Below are 14,632 nucleotides of genomic sequence, written 5' to 3'. Positions count from 1 at the left end.
ATAAATGCATGTGATCGTGAGGGTGAAGAGGAGCCCTGAACAATGCGCAGGGCATCTGGATAAATAGTCTCACTTCCAACGGAGTGTTGTTTCTTCTTATTGTGGGCCATGAATGAGGAGAGGAGGCCCTTGGTTAAGAAGATTATACCCCGACCCCACCCGTACGTTTAATCAACATGCCCTTTCAGCTCTGCCAACAATACAAAACATGTCTAAAACGTCCCCCTCTCTCTCCCATGACAATCCTCACATGTTGTAACAGACTAGGCTGCAACTTAAGCACAAGTAATTAAGGCAGATATTTGAGACTTCATAAACCAAAAACATTAACTTCAATTATTTTATAAAATAGCTAATAAGATTTCCATTCATTTAAACGTATCAAAAATCACACAAGGACCCAATGAGCTTTCTTTTTTCACCCTGCGTTTCTTTCATCCATGGTTAAATATGTAAATAAAATGTCTAAAGTCATTCTTCAAAGGGGAACAAAAGAAAAAAGGGGGCTGAGGGAAAAGACAGCCATAAAATTCCTCCGATTCTCCATAACATTAGCCAGAGGGGGGCCAGCTTCTAGCCAGAGCCTAGCAGCAGGGGAGCCAGCTCGCTCCATAGAATCGCACATCTCAAATCCCACACACAAAAAATAAAATATCTTTTCAGCTCCAGCCATCAAAGGGCCCCTTTCACTTTATTAGTTACAGAATTATCTCACAGTTGCTGATTTCTCAGAGATGGAACTGCAATGCACTGCTTGCTTTATAGTTGTTGTGGTTGGAAAGATGAGATTGTGTGTGTGTGTGTGTGTGTGTGCGTGTGTGCGTGTGCGTGTAAGTATACTGGGGCAGGGGTGAATATATGAAAAGGAGGAGGGGGGAGGTGGACAGGAAAAATACATAAAAGAGACAGTAGTAGCTACAGAAGCTACAGATGCTAAAGATTGAACACTGATTCCTGCCCTTTTCTTCTCATTTTCAAAGAGATATCATCATGACCAGCAAAACAATCATAAAAGAGAAGGGGAGAACTAGAAGAAAGAAGAGAGCAAGAACAAAGATGCCTGAATTACAACAACCCAGTAGACTGTGTATTCTTATTAGACTATGTGACAATGTTATCTTGTTGTATGTTTCATTAAAAAAGCCAGACACATAATGAGGGTAGATGTCTGCTTAAAAAATATGTCAGACTGTGTTTTCTGAACACCAGATGATCAGTAAATGGAGAACCCAATTGCTATGGACCTGGGAATTCTATACAATGCTATCAAATAAATCTCTCCACATTAGAGATGTCATCTTTTTAAGCATCAGTTACACAGTAAAAGTCATTCTGAATGAGAGTGACTGATCAGGCATGGCAGCTGTTGTCCTCGCAGGAGTCATTGTGACAGAGAAGGTATTAAATAAAAGTCTTAAAGATTTACATGTGTTAAGAAGAGGAAGAAGTGCTCAGATGTGAGACACAGGCAAATGTAGTAACTGTAGTTAGATGAGTAGAAACAGCTAACCTGCACATATGTGGCACATATAAAAAAGAGTATTGTGTCCAGAGTGTATTCATAACCTGTATTTATTTTCCTGGTCCGTCCGGACATTGTGCACCAACAGCTGAAATGCTACTAGTGAGATATGCAATGCTAAACCATTTAGGTATGCTGGAGCCACGTTTGTCATCTTGCTCAAACACATTTCTGAAATATTTCAAAAAGCGCTTTGGTGACTCTAGTAAAAATATACTAAAAGATTCCCTGTTTACTTGTGATCCGGGATTTCACCCTTGGTGGAAACCATGGACAGACGAGGGTATACATCTCACAACTAAAGACTTTTACAAGATAATGTGAGTTGAGCTATGAGGGATCTGGTGTCACAGACACTGTGGAGGGGCCCTCCATATCCATATTGGTTTGAGGTGGTAAATAGATAGCTACAAAAAATATAGATAAAACATTTCTTGGTAAATAGTGTGGTCTACAGCTTATCATAAGGTACTCTACCTCAAGCGAGCAATACCTCAAGACTGCCTTAATATTAGACATCGTGCACCAGGTGTTGACAAATAGACACACACCCACACCCCTCGTCTTACCAGACGTAGATGTTTTTTTCTGCCGATTGTCACGTCCTGACCAGTAAGGGGTCATTTTGTTATGATAGTTTGGTCAGGGCGTGGCAGGGGGTGTTTGTTTTGTGTGTTTTGGGTTTTTGGGTTGATCTATGTTATTCTATTTCTATGTTTAAATATCTAGTTTTTCTGTTTCTATGTTGGAATTGTTTGGGGCTGGCCTCTAATTGGAGGCAGCTGAATCTCATTGACTCTGATTAGAGCCCATATTTATGTAGGGGTTTTCTCATTGTGTTTTGTGGGTGGTTAATTTCTGTTTTGTATTACTTACCTGACAGAACTGTTTGGCTGTCGTTATTGGTTTCTTTGTTTCAGTGTTCAGATCAAAATAAATACATAATGAGCACTAAACACGGAACATAGATTCTGGGAGGACAAGTTAAGGGAGCTACGGGAACCTGAGAGGCAGCCCCAGAAAATGTTTTGGGGGGGCACACGGGGAGTTGGGGTAAGTCAGGCAATAGACCTGAGCCAACTCCTCGTGCTTATTATGGGGAGCGTTTGGCATGGAGAGCCATGATGAGCACTAACCACGCTGCGCCTTGGTCTACTCCTTCAGACGGCCGTTACACCGATTCACGGAAAACCCAGCCAACTCTATATTATCTGTGTCGTCGTTCAGCCACGACTCGGTGAAACATAAGATATTACAGTTCTTAATGTCCCGTTGGAAGGATAGTCTCGAACGGAGATCATCCAGTTTATTTTCCAGTGATTGCACGTTGGCCAATAGAACAGATGGTAGAGGCGGGTTACCCACTCGCCAACGAATTCTCACAAGGCACCCCGATCTCCACCCCCTGTATTTCCGTCTTTTCTTCACGCAAATGATGGGGATTTGGGCTTGGTCTTGGAGAAGCAGTATATCCTTCGCATCGGACTCATTCAAGAAAGAGTAATACCATACCCACACCACTCATTGCCACTATGACACTACCAGAGGATTTTAATTTTTTTAAATTTATTTCACCTTTATTTAACCAGGTAGGCTAGTTGAGAACATGTTCTCATTTACAACTGCGACCGGGCCAAGATAAAGCACAACAGTTCAACAGATACAACAACACAGAGTTACACATGGAATAAACAAACATTACAGTCAATAATAGAGTAGAAAAAGAACAGTCTATATACAGTGAGTGCAAATGAGGTAAGATAAGGGAGTTAAGGCAATAAATAGGCCATGGTGGCGAAGTAATACAATATAGCAATCAAACACTGGAATGGTAGATGTGCAAAAGATGAATGTGCAAAGAGATTCTGCGGTGCAAAGGAGCAAGATAAATAAATAAATAAATAAATACAGTATGTGGATGAGGTAGTTGGATGGGCTGTTTACAGATGGGCTATGTACAGGTGCAGTGATCTGTGAGCTGCTCTGACAGCTGGTGCTTAAAGCTAGTGAGGGAGATATGAGTCTCCAGCTTCAGTGATTTTTGCTGTTCGTTCCAGTCATTGGCAGCAGAGAACTGGAAGGAAAGGCGGCCAAAGCAGAAATTGGCTTTGGCGGTGACCAGTGAGATATACCTGCTGGAGCGCATGCTACGGGTGGGTGCTGCTATGGTGACCAGTGAGCTGAGATAAGGCGGGGCTTTACCTAGCAGAGACTTGTAGATGACCTGGAGCCAGTGTGTTTGGTGACGAGTATGAAGCGAGGGCCAGCAGACGAGAGCGTACAGGTCGCAGTGGTGGGTAGTATATGGGGCTTTGGTGACAAAACGGATGGCACTGTGATAGACTGCATCCAATTTGTTGAGTAGAGTGTTGGAGGCTATTTTATAAATGACACTGCTGAAGTCGAGGATCGGTAGGATGGTCAGTTTTACGAGGGTATGTTTGGCAGCATAAGTGAAGGATGCTTTGTTGCGATATAGGAAGCCGATTCTAGATTTAATTTTGGATTGGAGATGCATAATGTGAGTCTGGAAGGAGAGTTTACAGTCTAGCCAGACACCTAGGTATTTGTATTTGTCCACATATTCTACGTCAGAACCGTCCAGAGTAGTGATGCTGGACAGGCGGGCAGGTGCAGGCAGTGATCGGTTGAAGAGCATGCATTTAGTTTTGCATTTAAGAGCAGTTGGAGGCCACGGAAGGAGAGTTGTATGGCATTGAAGCTCGTCTGGAGGTTAGTTAACACAGTGTCCAAAGAAGGGCCAGAAGTATACAGAATAGTGTCGTCTACGTAGAGGTGGATCAGAGAATCACCAGCAGCAAGAGCGACATCATTGATGTATACAGAGAAGAGAGTCGCCCCGAGACTTGAACCCTGTGGCACCCCCATAGAGACTGCCAGAGGTCTGGACAACAGGCCCTCCGATTTGACACACTGAACTCTATCAGAGAAGCAGTTGGTGAACCAGGCGAGGCAGTCATTTGAGAAACCAATGCTGTTGAGTCTGCCAAAAAGAATGTGGTGATTGACAGAGTCGAAGGCCTTGGCCAGGTCGATGAATACGGGTGCACAGTAATGTCTCTTATCGATGGCAGTTATGATATCATTTAGGACCTTGAGCGTGGCTGAGGTGCACCCATGACCAGCTCTGAAACCAGATTGCATAGAGGAGAAGGTATGGTGGGATTCGAAATAGTCGGTAATCTGTTTGTTAACTTGGCTTTTGAAGACCTTAGAAAGGCAGGGTAGGATAGATATAGGTCTGTAGCAGTTTGGGTCTAGAGCGTCTCCCCCTTTGAAGAGGGGGATGACCGCGGCAGCTTTCCAATCTTTGGGAATCTCAGACGATATGAAAGAGAGGTTGAACAGGTTAGTAATAGGGGTTGCAACAATTTCGGCAGATAATTTTAAAAAGAGAGGGTCCAGATTGTCTAGCCCGGCTGATTTGTAGGGGTCCAGACTTTGCCGCTCTTTCAGAGCATCAGATATCTGGATTTGGGTGAAGGAGAAATGGGGGAGGCTTGGGTGAGTTGCTGTGGGGAGTGCAGGGCTGTTGACCGGGGTAGGGGTAGCCAGGTGGAAAGCATGGCCAGCCGTAGAAAAATGCTTATTGAAATTCTCAATTATAGTGGATTTATCGGTGGTGACAGTGTTTCCTAGCCTCAGTGTAGTGGGCAGCTGGGAGGAGGTGCTCTTATTCTCCATGGTATTTACAGTGTCCCAGAACTTTTTTGAGTTTGTGCTACATGATGCAAATTTCTGCTTGAAAAAGCTAGCCTTAGCTTTTCTAACTGCCTGTGTATATTGGTTCCTAACTTCCCTGAAAAGTTGTATATCACGAGGGCTATTCGATGCTAATGCAGAACGCCACAGGATGTTTTTGTGCTGGTCAAGGGCAGTCAGGTCTGGAGAGAACCAAGGGCTATATCTGTTCCTGGTTGTACATTTTTTGGAAGGGGCATGCTTATTTAAGATAGTGAGGAAGGCACTTTTAAAGAATGACCAGGCATCCTCTACTGACGGGATGAGGTCAATATCCTTCCAGGATACCCGGGCCAGGTCGATTAGAGAGGACTGCTCGCTGAAGTGTTTTAGGGAGCGTTTGACAATGATGAGGGGTGGTCGTTTGACCTCAGACCCATTAAGGACGCAGGCAATGAGGCAGTGATCGCTGAGATCTTGGTTGAAAACAGCAGAGGTATATTTGCAGGGCAAGTTGGTTAGGATGATATCTATGAGGGTGCCCGTGTTTACGGATTTGGGGTTGTACCCGATGGGTTCATTGATAATTTGTGTGAGATTGAGGGCATCAAGCTTAGATTGTAGGATGATCGGTGTGTTAAGCATGTCCCAGTTTAGGTCACCTAGCAGCACGAGCTCTGAAGATAGATGGGGGGCAATCAGTTCACAGATGGTGTCCAGGGCACAGCTGCGGGCAGAGGGTGGTCTATAGCAAGTGGCAACGGTGAGAGACTTGTTTTTGGAAAGGTGGATTTTTAAAAGTAGAAGCTCAAATTGTTTGGGTACAGACCTGAAAAGTAAGACAGAACTCTGCAGGCTATCTCTGCAGTAGATTACAACACTGCCCCCTTTGGCAGTTCTATCTTGTCGGAAAATGTTATAGTTAGGGATGGAAATTTCTGTGATTTTGGTGGTCTTCCTAAGCCAGGATTCAGACACTGCAGGACAGAAGAAATATCTAGAAATATAATTTAAACCAGGTGATGTCACCACATGTGTGGTAGGTGGAACTAAAGTGTTAAATAAGGCGTATTGAGCATGGCTAGAGGCTCTACAGTGAAATAAGGCAATAATTACTAACTAAAACAGCAATGGACAAGGCATATTGACGTTAGCGAAAAGCATGCGTAGCCGAGTGATCATAGGAGTCCAGTGAGTGGCTTCAGGCAGCTAGCGGCCCGGGGCTAGCAAGTTAGCAGAAGGGCCTTGGAGGGACGTCATGACAGAAGAAAGTCTGTTGTGGCCCCCTCGTGCTATTACATCGGCAGACGGATCAGCAGGGCTCCATGTGGTAAACCAGGCCAATTGGCAAAATAGGTATAGTGGCCAAAGAATTTGTCCGATGGGCCTCTTAAGCTAACAGTCCGATGTGGTCTGGACAGCTAGCGGGCCGCGGCTAGCAGGCTAGCGGATGGGCATTCAGGGGACGACGCAATGGCGGAGCCAGTTGAGTAAACCCCATCGGACAAATCACGTCGGTGGTCCAGTCGTGATGGGTCGGCGGGGGTCCAGGCCAGATAGCAAAATTGGTATTGTAGCCCAAGGAGTGGGTGATGGACCTCTTTGGCTAGCCGGGAGATGTGCCTAGCAAGGCTAGCTCCAGGCTAATTACTGCTGTGGCTAGGCCTGCATCAGGCCACTCAATGACACTATGACACTACCAGAGGATTACTGCCATGGCTAGGCCTGCCTCAGGCCACTCAGTGCCACTATGACACTACCAGAGGATTACTGCCGTGGCTAGGCCTGCATCAGGCCACTCAGTGCCACTATGACACCACCAGAGGATTACTGCCGTGGCTAGGCCTGCCTCAGGCCATTCAGTGCCACTATGACACTACCAGAGGATTACTGCCGTGGCTAGGCCTGCCTCAGGCCACTCAGTGCCACTATGACACTACCAGAGGATTACTGCCGTGGCTAGGCCTGCCTCAGGCCACTCAGTGCCACTATGACACTACCAGAGGATTACTGCCGTGGCTAGGCCTGCATCAGGCCACTCAGTGCCACTATGACACTACCAGAGGATTACTGCTGTGGCTAGGCCTGCCTCAGGCCACTCAGTGCCACTATGACACTACCAGAGGATTACTGCCGTGGCTAGGCCTGCATCGGATGCAGATGATTAGTCATCTCCAACAAGACTGAAATGGATTTGTCTCAGTGTTCCTCCTTCAGGTGTTTTACTTTCATCATAATCCGCCCATACACAATTGAAAGATTCAAATGTAATGTTCTCATAGGTTATACAATGGTTGCGAAGATCAGGATTGAAACATTGTGTGTTTATTAATACAGGTACGTGGTGAAGCTTATTATATAACATATTTTCAGACATATTTTACTTAAAGAATAAAACAGCATCAGTTTGTGAAATAAATGTGCAAATAATCAGACATTTGTTATGATAGTACGTTCTTACAGAAAGAAGATTGATTTCAAGTCAATCATGATGTCAAAGCTGTAGGCCTATATGTTGATTCTAATCATGGGGGGAAAGCTTGAAACATTCAACCATTTTTTAAAGAAAAAACACTCTAGGTCTAAATAAGTGTGATAATTGGTTTGAAAGTATCTTATAAAATATTTTATTGGTGGATTGTGAAAAGTGTCTGGTAAAATGTATTAGAGTGGTAAATTAACAAGAGTTGTAAATTATTTAGTGGTAGATTGTGAAAATGTTCCTATTTGGTTAGAATGGAGCATGTGTATTCAGTGGAAGGTAGTGAGCAGCTTTTAGACTTTAACTGGTTAAGTGGAAATATTACTGCACTTCGTGATGGCCATACATGTGCAGACATTAAAGGAAGACGAGATCCCTGAGGACAATTGTGAATATTATGCCTGATGGTGGCTATATGGAGAATAGTATAAATAGATGTGATGTCTGAGTCAGTACTAATAACCTACTTAATGCTAAATGATGCAGGTCATTCTAAGTACCTTCTGAGCATAATTCATCCCTGTGGCTCAGTTGGTAGAGCATGGTGTTTGCAACGCCAGCATGGTGTGTGCAACGCCAGGGTTGTGGGTTTGATTCCCACGGGGGGCCAGTACAAAAAAAAAAAAAAAATTATAAATGCATGAAATGTATGCATTCACTACTGTAAGTTGCTCTGGATAAGAGTGTCTGCTAAATGACTAAAATATAAATAATTCCCTTATGAATATGCATTTTACTGTACAATGTAGCCTATTCCTGAAGCAAATATGAATTGGCTATTATGTGATGAAATGGGGATTTCCATAGCCTACAATTATGTTGGAAATAGAGAGAAAAGCATTGTGAGTGGTTCCTTTACAGTGGTTTTTAACTTGTTGCTTCTGAGTGGCATTGATAGGCCTAGTCATTAGCCTACTTTTTGACCGCAATTTAACGCACTACCCGACTCACAGAATACATAAGGGGAATTTGGGAGAGAAAAACTGTTCTCTCAACTAATTCTATTTTCCCACAATACCAGGACCGTGAAAATTGTCCGTTGTGGCAAAGAAACGAACATATCTCGATTGGAGAGTACCAGAGAGTCAGTTGGGTTGTATTTGGTGTCTGCATACTACCTGCGCTGGAATGTGCTAAATTCGGACACTTTTGGATCTAAAGTTTTAGTCAGAAATAGAACAAATGACCAATGAGTAGATTGCTGCGAACAAGCTCTAAAAAATAACATGCACGCTGTTACGCACGATTTGAAAATAATCACCGTGTCATTTTCATCTTTCTTATGCAAAGTAGCTGTCTTTGAAGGCGGATCTTTTGGCAGGTTAGCCCAGGACTGTGGCGACGACCAACTCAAACGAGCGGTGCCACCAACCACTCCAAACTGATTTGCTCCTTCTCTGGAGTGCAGTTAGGAATAGATCTCTGCTCGCTCTGTTTTAGTTATTATTAGGTTATTACACAGTTTGCGTGGATTTGCGGTGAGTATGCACATACCCCCAACGAAACCCCAACGCGGAGCAAAAGGAAGAACAATTTAGTTAAGTTGGTAGCCTAAACATTGAAGTTATAACAGACTGGTTCCACTCGTGCTGCAGGACAGAGGCAGAAGGAATCCGTCCTGAACGTGGTTGAGTACTGTCCCTGAACGCGCTTTGATAACCGCTGGAACGTTTGTCTGGAACTGAACACTTTTAGCCAATAACAAAAAAAACATCGAGGCGGACAGAAAAAAATGAACTGTGCGACGGACTAGACACAACAACTACTGCAAACCCGTTTATTCTCTGAACATGTTGGATTATTCTGAAACAAATGTATACACTTCAAAGCATGGACATTATGGTAAGCCACAATTATTTTGCGAGAAAATGATTCACACTTGTTAGGAATTCTCTCTAGAGTTAAATTCGAATCAAAGGAATTACAAGTAAAAACTGAGAAACTATGGTCTTTCGTAGACAATTGTGAGTTCATCCACTGCTTGGCTCATTCATAAAAATAGTCTACAGAAAGGTTTTTTAGTAGGCTTTGCCTTTAGGAGACGCAACTTCTACGTTATCCTAAGAAGTTACATTTTATCTTCAATTGTTTGCCACTAAAGGGATCAAAGAGGAGAGACTATGCATTCCGTTGCCAAACTGACCCTTGTCAATGTGCTGCTGGTCTGTCTGAGTTGTGGCTGCACAGCCATTAGCTCCATAGACCCAGACCGGCCAGGTGAGGGGAGATGTCAACAGATTGTCATCTCCCTGTGTAAGGACATTGGTTACAACATGACTAGGATGCCCAATCTGATGGGTCACGAGGACCAGAATGAGGCAGCCATCAAGATACATGAGTTTGTCCCTCTCATAGAGTTTGGATGCCACACTCACCTCAAGTTTTTTCTCTGTTCGCTGTATGCACCCATGTGCACGGAGCAGGTGTCCACCCCCATACCTGCCTGCAGAGTGATGTGTGAGCAGGCCAGGCAAAAGTGCTCCCCCATCATGGAACAGTTCAACTTCCACTGGCCTGACTCCCTGGACTGCTCCAGACTACCCAACAAAAATGACCCAAACAACCTATGCATGGAGGCCCCCAACAACGGCTCAGATGAGTCCCAAAAAGGCTCCCACACCCAGCCTCCTGACTTCAGGCTTCAGAGGCCCATAAAAGGCCAGGACCTGCACTTGAAGGACAAGGAGAGCAAGGAGACCTGTAGTAACCCAGGCAAGTTCCACTATGTACAGAAGAGTGAGTCCTGTGCTCCCAAGTGCTATCCCAAAGTGGATGTGTACTGGAGTCAGGGAGATAAGCAGTTTTCTCTGGTGTGGATGGCCATCTGGTCCATCCTTTGCTTCGTCTCCAGCTCATTCACTGTCCTCACCTTCCTTATCGACCCGCAGCGCTTCAAATACCCTGAGAGGCCCATTATCTTCCTCTCTATGTCCTACTGTGTCTACTCTGTGGGCTACCTGATCCGTCTGTTTGTGGGGGCAGACAACATTGCCTGTGACCGGGACAGTGGGGTCCAGTACATCATTCAGGAGGGTCTGGAAAGCACGGGCTGCACCATCGTCTTCCTCATCCTCTACTACTTTGGCATGGCCAGCTCCCTCTGGTGGGTCATCCTCACACTCACCTGGTTCCTGGCTGCAGGGAAGAAGTGGGGTCACGAGGCCATCGAGGCCAACAGCAGCTACTTCCACCTGGCGGCCTGGGCCATCCCGGCCGTCAAGACCATCATGATCCTGGTGATGAGGAAGGTGGCGGGGGACGAGCTGACGGGGGTGTGCTACGTGGGCAGCATGGACGTGAAAGCTCTCACATGCTTCGTGCTCATCCCACTCTCCTGCTACCTCATCATCGGCACCTCCTTCCTGCTGTCGGGCTTCGTGGCCCTGTTCCACATCCGCAAGGTCATGAAGACGGAGGGGGAGAACACGGATAAACTGGAGAAGCTGATGGTGCGGATCGGTGTGTTCTCAGTCCTCTACACTGTACCGGCCACCTGCGTTATCGCCTGCTACTTCTACGAGAGGCTCAACATGGACTACTGGAGGAGCCTGGCCATGGAGCAGAAGTGTGTTGACAGCAGCAGGAACAATGCAGAGTCTGAGGAGTGTGGTATGAAGAGCTCCATCCCGGCTGTGGAGATCTTCATGGTTAAGATCTTCATGCTGCTAGTTGTGGGAATCACGAGTGGCATGTGGATATGGACCTCAAAGACACTGCAGTCGTGGCAGAATGTGTTTAGCAGGAAGTTGAAGAAGAGGACGAGGAGGAAGCCTGCCAGTGTGTTCACAAGCAGTGGGCCTTACATCAAGCCTCACCCAGCACTTAAAGGGCACAACACGAAGTATGAGCCTACCAGGCCCCCTCCAACATGCGTATGAGCTGGCGCTCTCCCAGACAGTCTGCGAAACCAAAACCATTCTAAAGCCCTTACCTAAAACAGACTTTATAATCAGAGTGCCAACAAAAGACACAACAATGTTCATATTTATTTAAAGTATTATTTTGATCAATCTCAAGCTACAAGAAATAACTGCCTTTGTTTAAAATATCTGCTACTCCTGGAACCACTTATCTGTTTAAGAACATGATAGAGAAAAAAGTATTTTTCTTTCCAAGACAAAGAAAGTGGAATTAACCATTTGGATGTGTCATTGGGTTGCTTGAATAATGTGCAATATATGTTTTTCTTAATGGCAAAAAATACACAAGTATTGTAGAAACAGATTAAAGACAATGAAAGTGAATCCACTGACAAAGGGAGTGAATGGTCTGGGAGATCGAGACCCTTTAGTGTTGCGTTGTGTGGCTTTTAAATGGAAGTCAAAGCAGTGCCACACATGTTTGGACTGAACTGAAGTGAGAAAGCAGCTGTTGAAAAGGGCTCAGGACCGCATTGACTGCCTATTGTGAAGCAAATTCATTCCATAAATCAACAAGCACTAGACATCGCAAAAGTAATAATTTGTACAGACAGTTTTCCTGTTGCTTTTGCTTTGCTGTTTTATAGCACAGGGGAACATTTGCATATATTTCTTAAAGTTAATATTTTATAAAAAAATAAATAAAACATTCCAGTGTTAATGTCCTAAAAACTGGAATTGTATATTATAACTGTATGGGGTTTATCTGTAGTGTGAATGAGTTCACCATTGGCTTTACAAAAAGCACATTTCTCAATTTGTATGACAAATTATTACATTGGACATTTGAAGATAGTCCTCGCTAACCTTTGATGTAAAGTTATGGTGTATTTCAATCATCCACTGAGTGTGTGCTTGACACTTGACTTACCTCTCTCTTTTGAGAGATTTATGCATTTAATTACATAAAGACAAATTGGTGTTTGAAGTTAGCCTTATGAATACTCAGACTTCTGTTGATACCTGATACAATGGAGTGAGCTCTCAGTGAAGTACCTACAGGAGGAAGAACAATGGCATCTGTACACTTCTGTTGTAATTGTTGAAAAGGAAGGCATCATGGGTAATCCAGAGCCCACTCCCTCCATGGCCATTTATTAGAGATGACTAAAAGAAAAAAGTTTGATGACATCAAAGAGATTACGAACAAAGCACTTTTTTTTATTATTGTAGTGTCAACCATTTTTTAAAGTGAGGCTTTTATATTCCACTCCTATTAAAATGTATTCACTTCCATGTTCCATACAGCAACAAAGGCTTTTACATTTGTTTTGTTTTTGTTTCCCAGTTTTCATCCCATTTGCAACATCTAATCAGGTCATTTTTTTATCTAGAGCCTTTGATTTTAGTACCTTTTTTTCTTGTGATTAAGTTCAGAGCGCAAATGTGCAAATAAGCGTCTGGTATGATCCTTTCACTCTAAGAACTCACTCAAGTCAGGCTTTGATTATGTTACTGAGATGATCAGTCCACAGCTTTCATTTTTTTTCTCTAATTACGGGGTCCGCTCAGACTCAGTAGGCCTATAGATGAACGTCTATGCAGTTAAGTTGAGATAACACAAAGATAATAATTTAGTTTTTGTGCTTTTTTGTCAGGCCACTGATTTAATCACGTGTGTTTTCATGTGTGTGTATTTCAGGGATGGGGGTTATGCAATAATCCTATAGTCATTCAGGACAGGATTAGGCTGTTTGAAGGGTTTGGCTTTGAGAAGAGATTTATAACTGCAAACAAAATACACAATATCTGTCATCTACCCTCCTCTTATCACCCAGGCATAGTGATATTTCTAAAGACACATCTGGCCTGGATTTCAGGCGGCTGTCATATTGACTAAGACTAGTTTTCAATAGCATGGTAGGCTATTGACTGAAACTAATATATCTGGTAGCATACTCATTTGGGTGGGAGTTAAATGCTCTCACATTGTAAACAATTAATTGCACATCCCCTTCCAACTACAAGTCAAGTCTTGAGTGGAAGCAACACTAATATGAGCTCATCTACCCCCAATTCCATTAGTTTATAACAGAATGGACCATTTTGGAAACCACCAAAAACAAGGAACATTGTGCACTTTTTGTTTTAACTTGAAGGTGTTATGGCTTATGCATGAGAACTCCCAGACCCTAATAATGTTGCAGGTTGAGTGTAAATGATGTGCTCTCCCCCGAGGGCATTCAAGTTCCAGCATCAGCCCAACCGGTTTTAACAGCGAAAAGCACATGACTCACAGCTGAATCAAAGTCAAGCAGTGTCTATTGATACTCTGTGTTGCAAAAAAAGGTGAGTGTTTTCGAAGGCTTCAACAGAGGCCACCTGGATAACAGCCCCCCAAGGCTGTAAACATAAATGACAGTTACCACCCTCTCCTCTGGGGCTTATTCTTCCAAGTATGCTTCAGTTGCTCTTTTCAAAGGGAAACACTCTGAAGTATGCAAGCAAGGGCACAGTAGTGTCAGCCCAAAATGTTTTGGAATAAACTACACATGCTTCTGAATTTTGATATAAAACTGTTTTTCTGAGGTAAAGTTTGTGGTTTGCAGCCACTATATCAGAAATGATTAGACCTGTTATTCCACGTCACTGCCAGTGCAAAGGCTTTATTATTAACTGGGTATGGTCTGAAGCTGCTATGATCTAATCAGCCAAGTGTCTCATTCCAATCAGCTGAGTGTCTCATTATATAATGTGTGTGCCACATAGCCCCTCTCATTGCCCAGTTGTTGTCCCTAGCGATGGTGTGGTAGACGGCATGTTTTGTTTGTCCCAGTGGGGAATCTGGCAGCCGGCATGTGACAGGCTGAGGGTCTTCAGATCACCATATCTTAAAGCCAACCATGGCCCCAATTTGAAAGGACCAACTCATCCCCCACAGCCCCTCTCACACACACTCTCATTCTCTCACCCTTCCCTTCCTTGCAACTTCTCCTCTCAATGTCCTGCTAATACAACTCGCATAGTCCTCTACAGCAGTTAATGTAGCAACAGTCTTTTGGGGGA

General features: G+C 44.0%; 1 protein-coding gene across 2 annotated transcripts; it reads left to right on the top strand.

The window, feature by feature from the left end:
- Positions 1-8,928: 8,928 nt before the first annotated feature.
- LOC115200042 (frizzled-10) lies at positions 8,929-12,877 on the top strand. Of its 2 annotated transcripts, XM_029762720.1 has the most exons (2): positions 8,933-9,548; positions 10,130-12,877. In XM_029762720.1, the coding sequence occupies exons 1-2, from the start codon at positions 9,519-9,521 to the stop codon at positions 11,582-11,584; spliced, it is 1,485 nt and encodes a 494-aa protein (XP_029618580.1). In that variant the 5' UTR covers positions 8,933-9,518; the 3' UTR covers positions 11,585-12,877. The 2 variants fall into 2 exon arrangements, with proteins under 2 accessions (XP_029618579.1, XP_029618580.1); XM_029762719.1 differs by having other exon boundaries at positions 8,929-12,877.
- Positions 12,878-14,632: the final 1,755 nt, after the last annotated feature.

Source organism: Salmo trutta, chromosome 9 (assembly GCF_901001165.1).
Source record: "Salmo trutta chromosome 9, fSalTru1.1, whole genome shotgun sequence".
Lineage (NCBI taxonomy): Eukaryota > Metazoa > Chordata > Actinopteri > Salmoniformes > Salmonidae > Salmo > Salmo trutta.
Note: the sequence above shows the minus strand (reverse complement) of the source record. Positions and strands in the feature narration are given on the sequence as shown.